The sequence below is a fragment of the Pezoporus flaviventris genome, unplaced genomic scaffold (genome assembly GCF_033815535.1).
Source record: "Pezoporus flaviventris isolate CSIRO_AGI_PZ_B2104156 unplaced genomic scaffold, CSIRO_AGI_Pfla_v1 ptg000035l, whole genome shotgun sequence".
Lineage (NCBI taxonomy): Eukaryota > Metazoa > Chordata > Aves > Psittaciformes > Psittacidae > Pezoporus > Pezoporus flaviventris.
In genome coordinates this window covers 3,169,877-3,193,016 of record NW_026892583.1, presented here as the reverse complement: position 1 = coordinate 3,193,016, position 23,140 = coordinate 3,169,877, and the positions used below count along the sequence as shown (strand labels likewise).

The 23,140-nt window shown below is 40.2% G+C and overlaps 1 protein-coding gene across 2 annotated transcripts; it reads right to left on the bottom strand.

The window, feature by feature from the left end:
• Window positions 1–480: 480 nt before the first annotated feature.
• Window positions 481–21,632, bottom strand: SPI1 (Spi-1 proto-oncogene). Of its 2 annotated transcripts, XM_061462208.1 has the most exons (6): window positions 21,312–21,632; window positions 14,887–14,980; window positions 12,588–12,629; window positions 6,941–7,128; window positions 1,996–2,152; window positions 481–1,293 (listed from the first exon to the last, which is right to left on the bottom strand). In XM_061462208.1, the coding sequence occupies exons 1-6, from the start codon at window positions 21,354–21,356 to the stop codon at window positions 977–979; spliced, it is 843 nt and encodes a 280-aa protein (XP_061318192.1). In that variant the 5' UTR covers window positions 21,357–21,632; the 3' UTR covers window positions 481–976. The 2 variants fall into 2 exon arrangements, with proteins under 2 accessions (XP_061318192.1, XP_061318193.1); XM_061462209.1 differs by lacking the exon at window positions 12,588–12,629.
• Between the last annotated feature and the right edge of the window lie 1,508 nt (window positions 21,633–23,140).

Sequence of the window (23,140 nt, the reverse complement as noted above, 5' to 3'; positions counted from 1 at the left end):
AAATACAACTTATTTCCCAGAAAGGCTCATAAGTAAACTCAAGATACCACCGTGGAGGTAAGCAAGCAAAAGGAAAAGAGCAGGAGCAGGAAAATGAGTGAAACCACAGAAGAATATGGTTAATTGTTATGTTCTGAACCGGATAGAGCTATAAATGCCATTCTTGGTATAAGTGAAGAGATATTATTGAACTGGCAGGGCTCATTTGCACAGGAAAAAATAGTGATGATATATGTATTTTAAAATGGACTTCATCATTGCAGTCTCTTTCATAATAATGTATCTCACCTGTTACCTTTGTTAATTAGTTTGACTACATTGAAGGTGTTTCTAAGTAAATTAAGAAGTAGTGACAGACGGATAAAACCCTATAATCCAGTGTGCTTTTCATTCAGGTACCACACACAAACTGTATCTGCATAACTGAATGCACGTGACATCTGTTTGTGAAGCAACCATTTATTATGCAAACACCACAACTTCATTATATCAAATTTTATTAAATATGTACATGTTATTACTATTTAAAAGAACGAGTATCATTCCAAGATCTGCAAACTTCTCTCTAGCTGTGAGAGCTGAGGCAGAGCCTGTGTTAATGCTAGTTTGAAAGCTGTAAGCTAATGCAGTGTCACTGGAATGACACAGCACCACCTTTGAAGGCAAAACTTCATCAGCTGTATTCTTCAGTTACAATACAATCAAACAACAACAAAAAAATCCTGACAATAATATATTTGTACATGGTTTAAATTTCCCGACTCTGTCCAACTTGTAGGATGGAAGCAAAGAATTCTGTCATGTTTAGGATTCTCAGATTCCGAAGAAGGAAATTCGTACCAGAAACATCTGACGGTAAAGGCCATTTAAAGGCAGAGGAGGGGGCACAGGAAGCAAAGAAAAAGATGCGTCCATCTCCTCTGCTGGTATCCAGCCAGGAGGTCTTAATATGTTTCTTGCTTAGGGTCCCATGGCCTCAGTGAGGATAATGCTTCCTATCAGTGACCCCCCTTCCCATCACCTCTCCACTAAACTGGTAGGTCAGCTTCTTCTTGACCTTCTTCACCTCCCCTGTCTTGCCGTAGTTTCTCAAAGCCCGTGCCATCTTCTGGTAGGTCATTTTCTTGCGGTTGCCTTTCTGGATGCCCCAGCGATGTGCCAATGCTTCTTTGTGTTTGGAGGAGAACTGGAAAGTACCTTTTTCCTTGTCCACCCACCAGATGCTGTCCTTCATGTCTCCACTGCGAAGAAGGTCCAGAAGGAACTGATACAGACGTATCTTCTTCTTGCTGCCTGTGTAAGAGTCAAAGAAGAAAGGCAGTGGAGCACCAGGATTAGCATGTAGCTCCTGCTGAAACAGCAGAAGTACGTAATTCATATGACTGTTTTAGCTAGATAGCTAGCTTTAACTTTTAGTTAGCTAGTCATGTAACTGCTTCTGCTTGCAACGTTTATAACAATAGACAGTGTTTTAGGTGTGAGAGCATAATGTAGCTTGATGTACCGGGCAAAAGAAAGAAGAATTAGGAATTCAAAAGGCCAGGATAATTTGAAGTCACCTGAAAAGCATTCCTAACTTGAAACCATCTGAAGCTAATTTGGCCAGGTTATACAGAGCCTGACTTTCAGGAACTGAACAAACAGAGCTAAATGTTTTTAAAGATCAGTTCCTTGACCTTCTTCCCTTGGATTTCCCATCTGTTAATGAAAATTGCAGTATAAATGGCAAAAGCCATTATCCATTCCAGAAGCTTGAATAGGCAAGGCAGAAGAAGGAAGTGAGAGTACATGAATAAATGGGGTTTGAGATATAGACACAGTTATGGTCATAAAAGATTTTCAGGACTGGAGAGTGCAAGGAATCAGAGAACATGAAGTTTTGGCAGTGGGATAAAATACTATTACAGCAGTTCTGCAGTTTTATTTGCTATCATCACAGTAACATAACAGCTGCTCAGCACATAGCTTGATGCAAGTCCCTCTGTCTTCACTGACCTGTTTCTCCATGCATAATTCCAGGCCCAGGGTCCACACCATCAGTCTCCCCATCTGATACTTCCAGTGGAGGGCTCTGCCTCTCTATGTCCTCTTCATCAGAACTGGGCTGCAGTGGAGAGGAGTACTGTAGGCACATCCGAGGCAAATAGGACATCTTTGGGAGAAAAGAGTAGTAGAGGCAGGAGGTAGTGACAGAGTGGGGCATGGAAAAAGTTACAGAGAAAAGGGAGGAGAAAGTAAGAGATACATGAGATTGTTTAGGGTAATAGTGAGTGATGTAATTGTTAACATTTATAATAAATACTATGCAATAAGAAACTCTTCCACCTAACAGTCAACACTTCTACATGTACAAAGATGCATCTTTACATGAGGGAAAAAGGAATAAAGTTTTGAAAGTCAGAACTTTCCCCTATGTTATATATCCTATGTAAGTGATATTGCCCCTCTTCCTCCAAACATCCCCAAAGCTGGCATTCTTCCTAATGAGTTTCTGATCCCTGTTGCCTATCCTCAGTGTAAAACTGCTTTTGAGAACAACTTTTTTCCTTACACAGACCTTCTGGAACTGCTCTTTTAAGTTTGAAAGAGCTGAACAGTTCTGCCCTTGCATGGCTGCTTTGACTGGTTTTGTCTCTGTTGTCCTCTCCATTTCTCAGGCATAGTACCTTCCAACATCACTGAATCCCCACAGGACTGCATCCAGCTCTGGAGATGAGGTTACATGGGTCTGTCAGCTTCCTGTCCTGAATTTCCCCTGTGAGGAGGCGAATAGCCTTAGCACTAGGGTAAAGGATACATCACATTGGCTCACATTCTGTTTTCCGAAATGGCTATCTGAAAATACCCTGTTAATGGGGATTTCTCATCTGCAAAGCTAGCAAACAAGTTTTTGTGCTAAATTGTCTTGCCCTTTTATAGAGATCTTGTCAGGACAGTGTGGAATATACCTCTGCTTTGTAAATTCTCAGTTCTAGTCTGGTTTGTTAAGGATTGTGACCAGTTCGAATCATAGAATCATAGAATCAGCCAGGTTGGAAAAGACCTTAAAGGTCATCAAGTCCAACCATTCCCCAGCACAGGCAAGGCCACCACTAACCCATGTCACTAAGGGCCTCATCAACACTCCAGGGAGGACGATTCCACCACTGCCTTGGGCAGCCTGTTCCAATGCCTGAGCACCTTTTGGGGAGAATTTGTTCCTAATATGTGTCCTAAACCTCCCCTGGTGCATCTTGAGGCCACTGCCTCTTGTCTTGGGAGAAGAGACTGACCCCCACCTCACTACAACCTCCTGTCAGGCAGTTGTAGAAAACAATAAGGTCCCCTCCGAGCCTTCTCTTCTTCAGACCAAACAACCCCAGTTCCCTCAGCCACTCCTCATAAAACTTATTCTCCAGACCCTTTACCAGCTCCATTGCCATGAACTATTGGAGCTTCTTATTTAAGAACGAGAAACAGATCAGTCTGAGGTACAGGGAGCAAGAACCCAATTCCTACATTAAAAGAAAACCAAACAACACCCTTGAAACCCAGCGGCATATAGAAGGTGGGTTTCATTATGTGGGCCAGATCGATAGCTCTGGAAGGTGAGCTCCTTTTGAACCACTCTTCCTTCCCTCAACCAAGAAAGGATGTCTTGAACCTGACTCTCTTCCCAGGGGACCTTATGCACTGAAGCGGGGAGCGGGTGTCTATGAGTCACACCACCCACCCCATGTCTGGCCTTGCAGAATGGTGCTCTTCAGATGAGTTTTGCACCAGCTGGAAATGTCCCAATAAGGAGTGTGGGCCACGGGCTGGTTTTGGGGTGCAGCGGCTGGCGGTTAATGAGTTGGCACATTGGCTGGAGGCGATCTGGCAGGAAGGCCAGGATTGGGTAAGAGTGTGTGCAAGCTTCCTGTCAGATCCCCAAGAGCGAAACTTCAGCCCTCACCGCAGAATCACCTTTAGCTTTTTACAGTTAAGAAAGCTGCAGCCCCAGGGGTAGGAAGGAAGGGAGAGACAGTGCCATGGGGCAAGGAGAATGAGAAGGTGGGATAATGTCTTACAGTGAGTTTGGTGCCCCTGCGGAGAAAATGGTTGTGGGCACCTAGAGCGCATCATGGGGTGGTGTTGGGAGTAAGGAAACCACTTGTCTGGGGCTGGAAGGAGACAGTGGCAGAGTGCTGTGCAGGAAGGAGGGGGAATGGTGTCTCACCAGCAAAGGGAGTTGCAGAGGCCAAGCTGGGGAGTTGTGTAAGCTTCCCCCACACTGTGCCTACTTTCTCTGCCTGTAGTTTTGCTTACACTTGCTTTGTGCCTAAAACTCAGCTCAGGTCAATACATAGTGTCATGCAGCTATGCTACGGAGGACCTGATAGTGAGTTTGAAAGAGCCAGGTTACTAATGCGGCTCTGGATGGAGAAAGCTTAAAGAACCTGCTAGCTATTTTCTGTATCCTGGTGTCGTCTCAGGGTCTGTGGTATCCATTTGTGATTTTCCTCTTTCTAAAGCTCTTTACAGTTTTCCACCTTTTCTTTCATTCTTCCTTCAGACTGATTTTTCCTTTCTCAATTTATTATGTGGGAGATCACCTGCTGACAGGCTTACACAACTTTTTAAAGAAATCTTGTCCAAGAACAGCTTGAGCCTCAAATTTGATTTCACAAAATAATACGAAATTATCAGCAGATAATTAGAGAAATATCGTTTCAAGTTCTTCCTTTATTCACTGTAACTCTGATATTGCATGACAAGATGGGTGCAGTTAGTAACTGGCAAATTCAGTGGAGGATTAAAGCTTGCTTCCTGCTTCTGCTTCTTTGAAAGTGCCTTGACTAATAGTATCTGTTGCCTAGGACTGTGGCTGAGACTAAGTCTGAACCTCAGAGCATGCCAAATACCACTTGCGTGAGCCACTGTAAGTTAAAGTAAAAAGCCAAAGATCCTCAACTGGTAAAGACAAGGAGGGTAGCGGTGAATTTTACCTATTATCTTCTGCAGTTTGGTACTGGTTGAGGCAGAGAAAGCATAATGCTCTTTATTGAAAGTGGCAACAATATAAATTGTCTGCCTTTTGTCCTGAAATGAAGGGTGATAACTGAGTAGAGTGAAGTGGGACAAGCAGAAGCATGCTCTAGGTTTCTGGTGGTACTTCCAAAGACATCTATAAAGGGCTCTTGTTTATTCTTCGCCTTTGGTTGGAGGTAACGGTTGGTCACTATGTGTTAGCAGTTGCAGTGAGCAACTGAAACAACTTGAAGCTTCCCACAGACTGCTGTTCCATGAAGCATTTTTTATATTTGTAACTTTCTGTTCCTAATTCTTTGTTTGTTTCTACATCTTCTGTTCTATTCCTGATTTTTTTCTGAGTAATAGGTGGCAAGTTTGATGGCTTGCAGTCAGTCAGTTTCCTGTTGACAGCGTTAACTTATTCACTCAATATTTTCTTTGTTTTTGATTAATAGATAATTTCAGTTTGCTTTGAACATAAAAAGCTCAAAATGACAAGTCCATGCATGCAGTTTCCCTCACAAAACTTCAGCAATGGCACCATTATATGCAGCACTGTAACCAGCAAACACTTTTCTCTCTGGCCTCAGTCCTGCTCTGTCTTGTATTCACCACACTGTATATAGCTGCCTGTCTTGGGGTACTCCTTAGCACAAGATCACCTAGCTTCCTTATCACTCCTCGTAATGACTTTGGGCATATTCTTGCAGGATCAAGTTAAAAAGTGATCTCCACACCCACTTCGCTTAGCATCTTTGCAGCATTCATGGAAACCCTCATAATTTCAGGTTTATATGAGGATTCATAGGCACTCTGGTGACTACCTTTACTGCAAAATGGAGTATCTTTTTTACAGGGAAATGACTGGCTTCATGTAAAATCTCAGCAAGACAATGTGGTTTGGCTTGTGACTTCTTTATTTTCAGGCAAAACAGAAGCAGATTGTCCTTAGCCTTTTTCACTGTGGTAAAATTACCAGTGACCTATCTGTATTAGCATTTCTTGTACAGGTCATATAAAATTGTAGGGGTTGCTTGGTAATACTTAAAACTTTCCTACTACTTTGAGGCTCAGAATCCTTCCTAGTAGCCATGGATACCCTTGCTATGATAATACACAGATTCTCAGGTCCAGGTCCTCTTCAGAATTTCAGAACAGTTGATTTTAATTCTAAATGAAATAAAATTTTGACATTTCAAAAACCTCCAGAGAAGGCAATGATCGTTTTAGGCACAGTTTGAGGAACTTGACTCCTTGTTATCCAGATAAAAGGAGTGCTTAAGCCACATTTGTCCTGAGAATGAAGAGTTTTATATCAAGTGCTTGTGTGGTAAGAACTTATGTAATTGATTTCAGCAATCATAGAATCATAGAACAGTTCGAGTTGGAAAGGACCTTAAGATCATCCAGTTCCAACCCCCCTGCCATGGGCAGGGGCTCCTCCCACTAAACCATTTCACCCAAGCCCTGCCTAACCTGGCCTTGAACACTGCCAAGGATGGAGCATTCACAACTTCCTTGGGCAACCCATTCCAGTGCCTCACCACCCTTACAGTAAAGAACTTCTTCCTTATATCCAATCTAAACGTCCCCTGTTTAAGTTTTAACCCGTTACCCCTTGTCCTATCACTACAGTCCCTAATGAAGAGTCCCTCCCCAGCATCCCTATAGGCCCCCTTCAGATACTGGAAAGCTGCTATAAGGTCTCCACACAGCTTTCTCTTCTCCAGGCTGAACAGCCCCAACTTCCTCAGCCTCTCTTCATATGGGAGGTGCTCCAGCCCCCTGATCATCCTCGTGGCCTCCTCTGGACTTGTTCCAACAGTTCCATGTCCTTTTTATGTTGAGGACAAAATCTATTTCACATAAGAGTATGCATTCCCTGATGGGTTATTTTCTTGACCCTTAATGACCATCCTAAATTCTGAGGAAGGGCTGATAACCATACCTGGTGGTTGAGTCCGATGTGTGTGGTTGGGATTGTAGAATCCAAGACATGCATTTGTTCGATTTCCATGTGCCTGTACAGCTGCTGCAGCTGGGGCGGCTGTACACTCTGCAGTTCTGTGAAGTGATTGTCTCCAAAGGTCTCAAACTCACTGTGCATGTGGTGTGGATGGTATTCCCAGTAATGATCTAAAGGAATAACAATAGATGGTCTACATTATAAGATTAAGAAGCATGGCATTTACCTGTCTGGTATCAGTTCCTTCCCCTGTTCTTGTGCTTTCCACCCTCTCCACACCATTCTTGCTGACTTGTCTGTCTCTAGTGACAATCTACATAGATCCCTTCTTTTCCTAATCTCATAAATGCTTGTGGCTGGCCATTTTAACAAGTAGAATACTTTTAGATGGAGAGGTGGATTTGAATGATAATTTAGGATAAAATGTGAAAGATTGAAAGATATTAATGCTGACACCTTTCCCAAGAAGAAAGCATAGCAGACTTACATTTTCCTTCTTGAGGTCACAAATTCTACTGGTTTACATACTGCCATAGTCTCATTGTACTCTTTCTCATGGCATGAGAAATGAGGAGATGCAGCAAATGTACAGACTTCTCTGCAATTATCTTTAGTCCTTATTTTACTTGGCTAGAAAAAAGTAGGAATGCTACAGTAGAGCCACAGCACTTTGTGAGATCGTTCCTCTAAGCACGTGTTGAAATGTCACACGTTTTTCAGTACTAATACAAGAGAATAAACTGTTGCATCACTCCGGTGTACACTGCTTACAGTGAGGCTAAATTCTGACACAGACTCTTTCTCTACCTTTTTTATCTCTTCAGTATGTAGGAAATGTCTGTGATAATTTTTTTCAAATACATAAAAAAATACTCAGATAATGACTTTCCTGTTTTCTGATTTATTTATGTTTAAATTTAAATTCCCTATCATCTTCAGGTTTCAATCTCTGGGTTTTTAAGTTCAATAATAAGCCTCCAACAGTTTTAGAATTTCGTATTTGCTGCTCAAAATTTAAAACCTGCTGGAGGGAATGTGAAGCATTGCAAATCCTGTTTCTCTCTTACAGCAGCTGCATGCATCATTACGTACATATTTGCGTGCACTCTGTTTTGTAAAATCAAAGTCAACCTCACGTCTTCTGCTCTGACTGTGCTAGAAATTAATCTTTCACAGTTTAATTTTTAATGCATCATGTTATGCATGGCCAAAATTTCTTTATGATATTCAGTGTAACAGTTCTAATTTACATTTTACTGTTCCAAGTTGTCTTTCCTTGTGTTACTAGAAATCATTTCTGTTATACCCTTCAAATATTTTCAGCTTGTTATCATTTTGTCTTACAATCTACTCCTAATTATCGCTTCACCCTGCTGCATGTACTTAGCTCTCAGTCTTTCAATATAAATCAGTCTATTCACCCCCCCCAATCATACTTGTTCTCTTCTCCAAGCTCCCAGCTCTTGCCATCCTTCTGATAATGTGATGGACAGAACTGAACACATTATACCAAGTGTTCAGCCTGGAGAAGAGAAGCCTGCTGGACACCTCATAGCAGCCTTCCGGTATCTGAAGGGGGCCTATAGGGATGCTGGGGAGGGACTCTTCATTAGGGACTGTAGTGACAGGACAAGGGGTAACAGGTTCAAACTTAAATAGGGGAAATTTAGATTGGATATAAGGAAGAAGTTCTTTCCTATTAGGGTGGTGAGGCACTGGAATAGGTTTCCCAGGGAGGTTGTGAATGTTCTATCTCTGGCAGTGTTCAAGACCAGGTTGGACGAGGCCTTGGGTGACATGGTTTAGTGTGAGGTGTCCCTGCCCATGGCAGGGGGGTTGGAACTGGATGATCTCAAGGTCCTTTCCAACCCAAACTATTCTATGATTCTACGTGTAGTTGTACTGAGTTTGTAGAGGAACCAATTGTCCAATTCTGCAATATGGTGTTACTGTGTATGGCATTATCTGGATACTAATGCGCTGTGAGCATTTTTTCTTAAATACAAGCTTCATTCTTTCTCTCAGATTCAGTCTCCTCATCCTTCCCAACTTATGTTTCAAACAATTACCTCTAATTCCATTGAGGATTTGAAATCTGGCATAGCGACTTTGAATGTGGCTTCCTTTTGAGAGAACTCGGTGATATGCTTATACCAAACATAGTTGATATGTAATTGGTACCTAAGAATTTGTAAGCTCTTTTAGCTGGCTTTAGGGCTCAGGCCTGTAGAAGCTTATTTGGAGGCTCTATCAGACCATTTTCCTCAGTGCTTACTTTTTTGTCCTTCCTGCTTTTCTGATTCATGGATAAGTCATGTTACTGCATGTGAAAGGGATGGAAAGGTACTTATAAAAGCACATAGGGAGCTGCTGCATTACTTTGTCTTTGCTTTGTTCTATAGTGCTTTTTGTGGCTAGGTATGGATTTTATAGCCCAAAATTATAATTACAATGCACTTCTTCATGTCGTACTGCTAGACAAAAATTTTTTTTTCTCTGGTAAAACAGTAGGGTTTATGGGTGCAAAGTACCCCAGTACTTTTACATTCAGATCTGCCCCAACCCAGGAAATGGCAGAGTGTGTATGTTTGAATCCAAAGGTCATCTAAAGCTGTGTCCTGTAGGAGGCCTTGGGCACTTTCAGTCTGAAACTGTTTTGTTTAAGTGGAAGACTGAGCCACACTAACTTGTTTTTTTCTGAGCTAAATTACTGCAGATTTCTTCAAGTAGAGCCAACCACTGAGGCCCCGTATACTATGGACAACCCTGTATAATAAATTGTTGAGAACACATTGCAGGAGTAATCTATCTCTCATTCTGGCTCTGCTCCTTCCTCCAAAGACCCCTTGCCTTTCATAATCTGGTACAGTCAGAGAGATCAATGCACAACTGTGAGTATGACAAAGCCCAGGCAGAAGTCTCTGAGGCTGTCAATGGCAGGTCTTCAGCTGTGGAATGTCTTACTGGCAGTAACTATGTGATCAAGAAAGAACCCACTGCCCTTCCCACACGCATAGCCATGAGTATCTGTGTGTGCTCTGAGTGTCTACTTCTGATTCTTCTGAAGTATCTTTTTATTAGTACTCATGGATGGGGTTTTGAGCAACCTGCTCTAGTGGAAGGTGTCCCTGCCCATGGCAGGGGGTTGGAACTGGATGATCTTTAAGGTCTCTTCCAACCTAAATCATTCTATGATTCTATGTTTTTATACTCCAATTTTTGAAGCCTATGGCAAGGTTCCTGCTGCCTGCAGAAGTGTTCTTTTAAACTCTTTCTTGGTAAATAAAACACTATATATGCATATTCATGTTAATCACTGTGCTATTTAGCTTAGTCATTACCAAATTCCCTTTTCATGGAACTAGGTGCAGCTGTTAAAATACTACAATAGCATAGTACTAATAGCACAGCATTTAGGGACTTAACAGCAATCACATAATACTAATGCATTACAAAATAAATCTAATTGGCAATTACTTCAACACAAACTTATGCTCAAATATTCAAGCTGTGACAGGAGTTAAAGCCCTTATTTCTTTCTAAATTGCCTGTAATTTTACAGTGATGCTTAGGAAAAACAATATTGGTTTAGTTACATCAAAAGAGAAAATTCTGTCTCCACAAGCCCCTCTGTAGTTAACCAGCCTGGCTATATTATTGCTCATGAAAACATAAAACCCCTCTAAATGTCTGTGACTGCAGTTATTAGAGTTAGCAGCAGCTACTTATTCTATGTTCTTTGTTATGTCAGCAGCACAATAGCCATTCTGTTCTCTCAAAAATGTTAAGGTGAAAGGAATTAAAAAGAAAGGAGAGAAAAATTCTAGAAATGGAAAGTGTCTATTCTTTGGGTAAAGGCAAATTTCATTAAAAGCCAAGATATAGCTACACAATGGAGTCATTATGAGAAATTTCATATGAAGTGAAAGAGGATGTGAAATAAATTCTCTCTTATAGAGACATGGAGATGGTGTTTGTTTTGGTCTTGTATGTAGTGAAAGGTTAGAGGAAGGACAATCATGAACTCTGAGCTCCCTCCCATAGCAGGGAGGATGTTAACCTGTTGGGAAGCAACAGTGGACCTATTGGCATTGTGTTAGTATTTACCACAGAGGTAGATTTTCATTCTACAAGTGAGAAAACATGACTGAACTTTCTCAGTCATCTTTTGACCGATATGAATTGCTTTGCTCCTGTTTTAATAGATGAATAATGTTAGAACCAGCAATTAGAATGTGAAACAGGCTTAAGAAAGGTATTTATAATGAAAGTGGAGTAATAAGCTAGCTCTGCACCACACAGCACAAAACTATGCAGAAATTCATGAGCCAGCTCTTGAACCGGAAACGTGACAGCTCTGTCAGCACAGCACTCTGCCCGGACCAAGGAGACAACTTGTTGACATGGTTGTACTTGTGAGGTCTGAGCTAATATCTCTGAGTGGTTCTGCTCTGGCTGTACAGATTTTCCAACGCATTAGAACTAGGAGAGGGTTTCTTACACAGTGCCCTGTTGCACAGCTTTGATGTTCTCACTGTGTTTCACTCATCTGAGAAAACCTGGGAAAACTGAGGGACGCTGGAAATTTAATGTCTAGATTCCCTACAGATTATTTTCTGTTTAGTGAAATGCTGTGCTCCTAGACAGTGCAGCAGTCTTGTTTGTAATGACAGTAGGCTTTCCTTACTTCTCACTTCACAAACGTCATGATTTTAACAATGCCAAAATATTCAAATTCTGAGTCAGCAAAGCATGAGAATTGGCTTCGAAGTGAGGGGATTTTTAAGTGAAGTTTGGAGTTCTTTCTATTTTCCATATAGCATTTGAGACTAAGGTTCACATGTTTGGACTTTCCTCCACTTCTATGTGGGCTAAAATCCTGAAAATGTCAAAGCTGGGATTCTTAAATGATCATATTACCATGGTGGGATGAAAATAAAATCCCAGATCATGAAATCTGTTCCATGAGGCCAGCAACAAAGTGAACAAGCATCAGCATTCAGCTTCACAAAAAGTGATTTTTACTAAACCCATGAAGTTTAGTAATAACTTAGAGACAAAGCTGCAGTGGAATTTTGTAATTACTAAGATTGCGTTAGTGTTACAAAACAGGTTGTATTACATTTACAGACTTACTAGCATACAGGCTTAGGGTGGGGTGATGGACTAATACCTGATCACTTGTAGTTTCTGTCCTCCTTGGCTGTGTTTCTATGTTTATTACAGTATTTACAAAATGGTTAAACTACAGCATACAAAATAAATGCAACTAATGCATGTTATGATGAACATGTGGATATGTTTATGGTGTGGTTTTGCTTGTTAAATTCACTGTTCACTTATTTGCAATGATCTACAAATTAAATTAATGACACGCTATAGTGTGTACTTCACTGCCTACTCAGGTAAACATGGAGTTAGATTTGCCTTCAGCATTGTGTTCTAGAAAAGCGGCAGTAATGCATGTAGCGCACATCTTCAGATCTTGCCATCTTCCTGTCAAAAAATTAACTTGCTAGCAGTGAGAGAGAGGTAGTCTGACACTTAAGCAAGACCTTCTATTCTGTTAGCAGTCCCTTGTCAGCAAAGTCAGAAGTATTATTCCATTTGTAGTATGTATTTACTTTACCTGGTAGCTTTTCTTTGAAGTCCATACTGGTATTGAGTAGACCTGCAAAATTATGTTTAATTTATTGCCAGTGATCACACTGTACCCCAAACTGAACTTCTCTCTCACAATTCTGTCCTAGTAACTTATTCTTTTATCCTCTCTGAACATATTCTCAGCCCTTTCACTTCACTGGTCCCACTGCTGCACCTTATTTATTCTTTTTCCCCACCATTTTTCAGTCATTGTGCTTTTACCCACATTGTTCTGAACATTTAGTACATACTTCTCAAAGTAGTTTATGATGTCCCTTTCCTGCTCTTCTCCATGGCTCTCCTCAAGACCCACTACTTCTGCCACATTAACAAAATGAAAGCCAAAGTTGAGTTTGTCAATGTTAATAGGAAAGAAGCAAGACATGCTAATTTGTGTTTTTCATTCTCATTTGTATTCTTTGGTTGTTCATTGGTCTTTTGGACTGTGAGCAATTCAGGAATGCAGAGGCTGTATTAGACATTCAGACACAACCAACTACATTACATGTGCTTTCATAAACAAAGATTTGATTGAAATGTGCAGGCTGGGATTAAGTTGCCTCTTTCATAACCACTTGCTGTAGGAGCTAAACCATTGAACAACAAGGTTTTGGGTCTTTAGGACAAGTGCAACACAAGTTTAGGCAGAGTCAAATTTCTGTTCAAAGTGGGTGTTCAAGTACTACTTAGGACATAACCCAAAGAGGCAATTGCAAGTTTTTGTTGTGTTCATTATGATGAATAAAAATGATCAGATCATTCACATAATGATTTTAACATTAACATAATGATCATTAACATAATGGTTAACAAAATGATCTGAGCAGTTTAGCTTAGGAACAGCCTTCCAACAGAAGAAATGGGTACTAAACCAGGTGCGACAATAAGATTATGAAAGATAAAGTGATGTTGTTGCTTGATGTAACCTAGGTTTAGTGACAGAAAAGTTATTTTCCAGTGCTTTTTCCTACATCTTTTACAGTCATTGTTTAATTGTCACAATTGCCTTTTGAGATAATAAACATTATCCTCATTTTATGGGTGTGTAAACAGGTACACGTTATCATGTAAAAACCCTGAATTTCCACGTGGAATTTGCTGGGTTTGATTAATTTGACTTGACAGATGCCATGAGATAACTTGTAACAACTGAATTAATTCTTTGTCTCCAGGTTTTTCTTAAAGGCAATGTAGAGAACAAATTTAGGTAGGAATCTTTTTCAGCTAAATGCTCAGAACAATCGTATTCTGTAACTTGCTCTCCCTCAAGGTAACTTTTGTTTCCACAGATAAAGCAGTGCTATGCTGTGGAGCTGTTAGATCTCTTAAATTAAGCAGTGATGGGTCTAGTTGCTTGATCAGTGGGAGTCTTTTAGGGAAACTCCAGGATCTGAAGGGACTGTCACAAATGATACAGTAGAACGGTGCTTTTCCGTCCTGAGTCAATGTTGACTCTGATATTTCGAGGGCGGTGTTGTTGGACTATTTATTGTATTGCACAGGAGACAAAATTCACCAAGCAAGATTCTCCTGTCTGCAATGATTTAGAGTCCAGTGCACAGATAACATGAAAATATAAAGACAAGAAAGCTTTGAAATCACTGACATAAATTGAAGCAATAAATAATCATACAGTATTTTTATATTAAGCCAGGTTTACTTCTACAAGGAAATTTTACGTAGATTTAGAGAGGGGAAGTACTTGGGTGCACTGGAGGAAGAGTGAAAGTTAAAGCTAGGTGTGGCAGCATGCAAAAGAGATCAAAAGAAAGACAGAAATACATGGAGTTGAAAAAGGAGTTGAAAAAGGCCAAATACCAAAGAAATATAATTAAAATAAAGGCACAAATAGAGTGTTCTAGGGCCTATGTCAAACAGCAATTGGAGATGGGAACACAAGAAAAGAAATACAGTATAACAAACCCAGGCCATGAGAGGGCTCTGAATCATGCAGAGTACTTTTGATCTGCAGGGGTAAGCAAAGCCACAGTGAAGATAATGCAGGATAGAGATCATGAGATTCCACCTTCCTGGCAATGTCCTAGAAGCAACCTGCATCGTTCAGTGCTTTCTAAAATTCTCTTTCAGAGAAACCATGTTGCAGTTCTGGATTGGAAGAGTGCAGTTCAGCAGAATAAAATACTGTTGGTTTATGAACTGAAATTCTGAGCCTATACATTACACATCAGAGCGACGTGTTTGCTCTTCTCCTGAATGTCCTAAAGTGTCTTTCCTGTTGTATCCCATGAGACTTTATGCTCCAAGGAGATATTTTTTTAACTTACCACCGTGACTGTCTCCATCACTGTTGAGATATTGGTAATAGTCATGGGGCTGTCTGTAGAGGTCTGACTCATAGGGTACCATATCTTCAGAGGGCTGCAAAGAGAAGAAGAATTTTTAGAGTTGTAAGATGATACAAACCCCTTCAAAATTATTTATAGTTAGTGAAGGGGAGATGCCAACATATTTAATATTGCCTAGGGAAAGAAGGGGGAGGCTTCAAGTTCTTTTTGAATCAGCAGGAATAAAATGTGTGACACCAAACAGTAGTTTGCAAAAAATAAATGAATAATCCATCTCCTTAGACCCAATCTGTGTGGCACAATTTGTCCCGTGATATTAAACAAGTTCTTGATATCCCACCCTCCAGCCTTCTCTAGGTACTGCTTATAGAGCTGTCTTGGACATCAACCACAAGCCAGGATGCCATCACACCAGCACAGCAAGGAAACCTTCTCTTTGGTAGTGACAGGTATTTGTTATTCCTCCTGTGCACAAAAGAGAAAGTAGAAACTTGTCTTGCCTGAGGATGATTTTCTGAGTGTTTTTAGGAGGTCTGATTAAATGGTGGCAGTTTGTAGGAGAGTAAAGATGTTCACAGGGGCATAAAACCATTTTATTTCTCTTTTTTTTCCCCCAAGATGAACTGTAAATGTTTGCTGGTTCAAATCAGCTGCACAGGGCTGTTAGGTAGGCACAGACAAGACTTAAGGAGTGGGGCAGATATTGAGTCATGACCTATTGAATGCTTAGCTGTAGAATTAAAGTCCTTCCTATCTTAAAACAGGTGACATAGGGTAACTTTCCTGCTTGTCTTCCTTCCCACTCCTAGTACTCCAGTGTTAATGCTCTTTAGCATCTTATGTTGTTTCAATAATGGTGGTCTGTTTATTATTAGTTGTGCACAATTCTCCTGCTTCATTTGATGTTTGTTTTTTTCTTTTTTGAGAAAGAAGCTTTAGAGCAGGGAAATGTCCTTCACAGGACTTTGCTAAGCTTTTGTCCAGTTAAGTTCAATCTGAACAAATTCTTATGGTTTCAACAGTAATGTAGAACTCAAAAGCCCTCTGCTTTGTGTTCTGAAAGGAAATTATTTCTTGTAGGTACTAATAGAAGCATTTTTATTCCATATTGACTTCAGCATAACTGACTTCAAAAGAAAAGGACAAATATTTAAAGCAATACAGTAACTTAAATGATGGGCATATTTTTAATGTTCACCTGTTTATATGTTCATATGTTCATATATCTATCTGTATGTCCCCTCCATAAATCTTTCTCATTATTGGTACACCAGCATTTTGCAAGCTTAGGCTATGGTGACAGCATGCCAGAAATGCAAGTGAGCTTCTCTTTTTCTTCCTCCTCTAGACTACTGGGGAGCCCGACTCCTAAGGCAGCAGCTGCCATTAAAATCCAGATGGAGGTGGTAGATAAGCAGCTGGCAGGAGGAAAAGATTTTTCTTCTGGTGAATAGTACATCAGAGTTACCACTGCTTATTAACTCTGCTGTTAAATTCTAGTTAACTCCTTCAGTTCATTCTGGTGGAATTTGGGGATTTAAATATTGTCCTTTTCTAGGGCTGTGATTTCTAGGATGAAATGGATGAAATCGCATCAAGAAAAAGAGAGACTCATTCTGAGGGGATTAAGGTGTTCATGGGCATCAGATCAGTGGAATATTGAAACCCTCAGGAGCAAATCCATTGCCTGGCTGTCCCCAGTATAATTGGTGGTGGTGGTAATTGTTTTGGAAAACTCCTGAGGAGACAATAATGGACAATAAAGACAATATAAGGGCAAGACTAAGTAAAAGGAGTAATCATCATTTAATTATAGGGATACCAGTGAAGGGACTCATCTTACTTCTGGTCTCCAGAGGACATAAGTGCAGTCTTCTTTTTCAAATCCATAAGATTCCAATAGACTTGCCCTTCATCTACACAAAGATTTAATGGGAAGTATAACTTATTCCCCAAAGGTCAAAGGAGACAGTACAGCATGGATTCTCTCTGATGCTTCCGGTGTTTCTCTACAAATTTTCTTTGTGTTCTTTCTAACCATGACTGGTTTTATATGCATTCACTCATCCCCATTCCTTAGACCAGTGGTGGAATCCAATCTCTGACAAGAAAAAGTATTTCAACTGTGGTTTGCTTTCTTCAGGATAAAGTTCTGACAGGAATGTCTACTCTTTATTATCTTTTCAAATTCATTCACCCCACTCTTCTATTTTCTTTCCATAAATATGTGCTTTCTGATAAATCACGTCAACCTAAAGAATGTATGCAGTTTTTAACCTTCATAACAGAATTGTTAAGTTTTGATAGCCCAAAGGAAAGCATTCATATTCTGAGAAAGGAGAGACCTCAATGTCCAAATGGAAAATGCACATCATACTATTTGGGAGAAATGGAGATTAAAAAAGTTATATAGAAATCATTTCTTTTTAACTAAAATACTAGAATCTGAAATTATTAAAATTTTATATCTAAATGCATCAAAACTTGTGTCTCTGATAAATATTCTGCCAAAAGTAAGCAAATTTCCAAAGAAATTAGTGTCCTGTCAATCTAAGCTTAATTTGCTATGTATAAAATTTCCACTGCTACAACAAAAACTCTGTACAGAAGTATAGCTTGGCAGGAAGGCCAAGCATCAGTCCAAAAGCAGATAAACAATACATATTTGAGGCATGGGAAAGAACATTTGACTTTTCCTAGTTGTGTTCTCCCTTTGTTGTCTCTTCTTCTCTAAGATACTCCAAACCCCTCAATTTCAGTCCAATATACTGTAACAGGCAATGGTTTCTCACAATTTTGGAGCTGAGAATGAAGTATTTCTAACATTCAAAAGGTAGTTTTACAAGTTCAAAGGTGTATTCAATAAGCAGAGCTAGAGGAAGGTGTGTTAAAAAGTGGTTCCCTTAATATTTACAGACCTGGCTGACTGTGGAGTGATTGCAGACACTCAACATCTAAAAACCAGTCTGCTTCTACATAGATCATTGTATTTTTCTAATACCCAGTTTTAAAAGTCTGGGACTTCAAATCGCATTGCTATACATTGTGGGAATTTTCTTCCTTGAATTTGTTTTCTGCTCAGTGACCCATGTGATAGAATATGTACGTGTATATCTTTGCTAACTCATGCAATCTGACTAATCCATCCCCACAAAGGGCTTGAATTGGCACCACTTTACCATCTTGCTGTTGGAGCTTCAGGGGTACAGTAACAAATGTGGGAAGATGTATATTAAACGTTTGAAAGTTTAAGTATCATGAACTTAATCAGATGGTGGCCAAAGGAGATGGTACAGAATGTACCGTCTCTGATTTTCTCTATCCTAGGGGAAAAGGGGATATTTTCCTCTGTTCATTAGAGAAACTATTGCCAAGAACCTGTTTTTAATCTCTCTGTTTTTTATTAAAAGCTTTTTCTCTAGTTTGAGAGAATAGGTTTCACCATGTGCTGCTGCTGCCTCTTGTACCAATCTTTGCCCACTTGCCCCATCCTCTGGAACCTCCCCACCCACACACCCATTTCATCATCTTACTAGTAGCACTTCCATGACACTGAACTGTTTTGTTTCCCCTGACAAAAAACACAGAATGGCTTATGTTACAACTTAATATTTAACTGATATCAATGGCCATTTGTTCTGTCAACTGTTTTCATCTAAGACAGTGAGAGAAAGCTTTGGTATTCATAGCTGCGGTCTGAAGTTGATATCTCCTTTTGTACATGCCATGAGGTACAGCACATTATCTAAAACCATATTCCAACCTCAAGCAAAAGGTCAACAAACAATGCTTTATCTGTCGCAGACTTTGGTAAATGAAGATTTACCACCATCTTCCTTCTTTGCATTGAAAATCAAGGGAAAAGCCACAAAACCACTTGGAGAAGGTTTGGCTGACATTGGTTAAAAGAGATACAGGGGACTTAACTGAATAGCAATTTGAAAATTCTTGTTATTCACCAAGACTTTGTCAGATGATTCCAGGTGATTGTAAATTCACTAAAAGCTGATCTTTTTTTGTTATCCTAACATAACTATTCACTGGCATGTGATTCAGAATTACTCCACACAGTTTCCAGTGATGTGCTGCTGAGACAAGTTTGAAGGCCCAGATTAACCATATTTCCTTGGAAAAAAATTGCAGTATAACTATTTCAGAAAAGATGAGTAAGGGTATTAGCATAATCACCCACTGGGGCTGCCTCACTGGACCATGCTGCCAATGCAGTTATGTGGAACAGAGCTTTCCGTGAGGCATTTTTGTTCTCATATGAATATACTTCTATTTGAAGCTGTGATTTCTACAGGTGGCTACTTAGGGATTCACATATAACTGGGGCCCTTTTTAGGCAAAGTTGTTTGACTTCATAATTTTTGGCTCTGTAGCACGATTAGATTCTGTCATGCGCTGAAAAACATGGGCCCAGTTTGCAAACCTTTTCCATATGAAAGTCCTGATCTTCAGAGAAAGATGCAATACTCTTAGACCATTTAAACCAGCAGTGTTTTCCAAATGGAGGATAAGAGTTTCCTCACACAGTCAAGAGAAAGGCAGTTACTGAACCACCCTCAACTGAAAGAGGAGGGGCAGAGGAGGGAAGTATTGCTTCACAGAACCCCCTGTCTAGAAACGGGCTTATGGCTCCCCTCTAAAAAAGTCCCAGGAGGCACAGACATTTAGAACAAAGCTGTGTGGGGCTCTAACTTGCAGTGCTCAAAGTGCACTTAAAACAGTTTTGAAAATACGAAACACAAATGATTAATCATGGGACACTTTAATCACAAAAATAAAGAACAAATTGCCCTGTCAAGTGCTCCTGGAGGACACAATTGTATTTTCATTGCCTGTTGTATCATTCATCTGAACAGAATCCCAGCCAGAGTATTAACTGCAACACAAATTATGGGCCAGGCTGTGTTAAATTTTCACTCCATTTATCCCATGTGTGTACCGGAATTCAATACTGAAAAAAAGAGAGTCCAGAAAACTTGGCTATGAATGAATGAGTGGACAGAAAATTAACAATTATTTACTCTTTTTAAACAGAGATGCTGGCTTCTGGGGTAGTTGAGGACAAGGTTTGGGTTTCTTTTGAAATTTATTTTAAGTCCAACACGTAACATACTGAGAAATCGCTGTGTACTTTTTTCATTTTCTCAGTTTCTTTTCAGCTTTCTGTCCTGAGGCGTTTACAGCAGAGTCATTGGGCAATTCGGTGAATTAAAGCGAAAAAAAAAGAGGAAAGATTTTTAGGGTCTTCTCCCCCTTTGGATGGATGTGAGCTTTCAGGGACACTGATGGTGAACTGCTCGAATAAAGGGTCTCCCGAAAAGAAGACATATTTTCAGCAAGCATGGATACCAAACATGAAAGGAACTCAAGGGGCTATCTCTCTGGGTGGAAGATAAGGAAACACGTCCTTAGCCCTAGCAAGGACATGTCTTTTTGTCCTTAGCAAGACAAAAAGAAGACTTGATACAAGTCTTGTTAAAAGGACTCTTGGATCTTCATTGTCCTTTTCTGTTTTCTGAACACAGACAGCAATTACTGTAGGTAGTCTACCTACCACATAAAAAGCCAAGTAAAACACCTTATCTGACATCTCTTCAGCTTCTACAAACTTCATACAATCTAATTAGGGCCTCTTTTACCCAGTCTGTTTAGAGATTTCCCATTCAGGTTTGATTCTGAAGAACAGGTTAGTGACATTATGTGCTTCATAAACTACTTCCAAACTCACCATACAATAAACTACAGCAGTGTAACAATGTTTTAGAGTTAAAGAAAGGATAAGCACAGCCTCGTAACACACAGAAAAGTTTGTATCTTAGAGAGCACATTGAAAGACCCACTTAAACCCTGCGGATTTTTAACTCTCATTCAACTATTGGTTTTTCATAGCAAGTGATGGTTTTTCATAGTAAGTTACAGACTTAGATGCCACCACTACAAAGAGCAGAGAGTCCTAAAATCTGCAATATGTAAAATCAGCATTCAGCAACTCTTCTCTCACAGACTGGTAGATAGTCAAACACACAAGCTATGTCAGAGACTCCAGATTATTAAGAATTACAATCTGAAGAAAGACTCGGCCTTATGTCACAAAGTTGGCACTAAAGGAAAAGCTGTACTGACTTGCTATGTGCATACTGTACAACAATACCATGCATTTAATCTGTGAAAACAAATGGAGATCAAAAATCAGATACAAGTTTTGGGAGGAAATGTTAATTTCCCATTCATTGCAGTGCTGTCACTGGCTGTATATATTGACCTAAACCCAACTTCCTGGCATTACAAATACAGACCAAACCAGAGATATTCTCAAATAATAAACCTGGTTTACTTTGCCTTTCACTACTGATCCCAATGATCAATATTAGGAATAAACCTCATATACTCACAGGGGGAATGAGGGGAAATCCTTCCATTTTGCAAGCTTGCAACATTCAGCCAACTTCGGAGTGAATTTTTCTTAATTCAGTTTTCAAACATCCAGAAAAACTGACTTGAAGCAATCACATGAAACAAACAAAAACGAAAAAGGAAAAAAAGAAAAAATAAAGCGAGATCCTTGGACTCTGTGAAGTCCTTTTGCTGTGATGGATCTCGGGATAGGAGAAGGACCCTAACAAGTTCTTATTCTTTGCCCTAATAGTTTCTGAGGTGAACTTCCTGAGCTGTGTGTGAAGTTCCTGATTTTATTAAATGTCTGTAGAAGGGAGATAGCCCGTGGGTCTATCAGGGGCTGTGACATCACAGCCTTGAGCCAGTTTGCATAAATCTCATTGCAGAGTTGCGGCGCTGGAAGAGGAAGTCTGCCCTAAGCCATGGGCAGGTGCTTACTGTATAATCAGCAACCCAGAGCCTGGGCCTGCTACCAATAAACAAGCACATGGGTGCAGCGCTCTGGGGAAGACTCTGTGTTTCCCACTGTAGATGAACCAGAACAATGGGGCTGCTCTCTGTTTTAATAGAGGTACCATAAAGAGACAGTCCTGACAGCTTCTGTGAGGACAGGGCAGTGGCATAGACTTGCTTTGATAATAGTCCTGTGTTGGAATTGGGTGGCAATACTTAGCAGAAAGTTAAAAGTGTATAGTTTCAAACATACAGTCCTAGGTTTCCAAAAAAAATCCTGATACTAAGCCCGTGAGACTTTCCTCATAAACTTTGCAATAGAGCAAAATTATTTAGTGAAAGAAACTTAGTCCTTTGTTTTTTGTGATCTCTTTTCTTTTCTAGCTCGTGCAAGGAGAAAATGAGTGGGGAAACAGAGAATGTATTACATGTCCCATGCAATGACTTGACATCTTTCAGATCCTGACTGCCTTTAACAGTAGAGAGCAAGATTTGTAGAGTTGTATCTAAACAGTGAGGTGCTGAAATTTCTCGTAGAGATTTTGTGTTAGCTCTTCTCACGTGGTGTTCTCCCCAGACTTTATCCCACTGTTTTCCTTGCATTTGGCTGCATTGAACAAATGCCTTTTATACTGAGGTTCTGGCAGGGGTAATTGATCTGTGGGGGAGAATGTAGAGGATGGGGTGTTGCTACAAAGGGAGAACATTCTCATTCTGCAAAATGCCTTCTTGCTTCACAGTTAGATACTAATGCCTTGGAAAAAGCGAAGTTGCTTTGTCTGGGCTGTTCCCCTCCAATCTATGCCTATGTGCCACAGGTTCTGCTTTTGAAAGTAGCCTGTTCACCACTCACCTGGGTGTATGGGTGAGGGGGAATTTCAGCCACTAGAGACTTCCTTGTACACTGGTAAAACCAGAGGCTGCTCACAAGCTCCTCTCATTCCTCACCCTAAAGGAACTCAGCAAGCAAACCATATTGGCAATGGGGTAAGATCAAGAACATGATGGGAGATTAACTCACCAGCATCAGTTGATACATAAGCATTTCATTCTTATTTTATTCATACCATGAAATCTTGACTTTAACCTAGAAATAAGCAAGCTGCTAAACAGTCCACTTCTGGTGGTTGAGATGGCTCTCAAGTCTCCTCTCGGATACCAGCCTGGTAGTGATCAGAACCACCCTGGGGGAAAGGAGAGAAGCAAAGTACAGTCCTGATGATAAAATTCAGTGCAAACAGAGGACAAGGGAGTGAACAATAGCATACACAAATCTCAAAGTGGGTATTAGATAGGTGATAAAAGTAATTGTGGAAATTGTGTCTCTATTAAAAAGGCTATTCAGAACAAAGAAGATACGGTTTCTGATTCA

Bases quoted from the DNA above. Each gene is read 5' to 3' on its own strand.
- SPI1 (XM_061462208.1), bottom strand. From the start codon at position 21,356: ATGTTGCAAGCTTGCAAAATGGAAGGATTTCCCCTCATTCCCCCT. The intron at 14,981-21,311 runs GTGAGTATATGA...TTCTCTTTGCAG, and splicing joins GATTTCCCCTCATTCCCCCT to CCCTCTGAAGATATGGTACC. The intron at 1,294-1,995 runs GTCAGTGAAGAC...ACTCTTACACAG, and splicing joins AATTATGCATGGAGAAACAG to GCAGCAAGAAGAAGATACGT.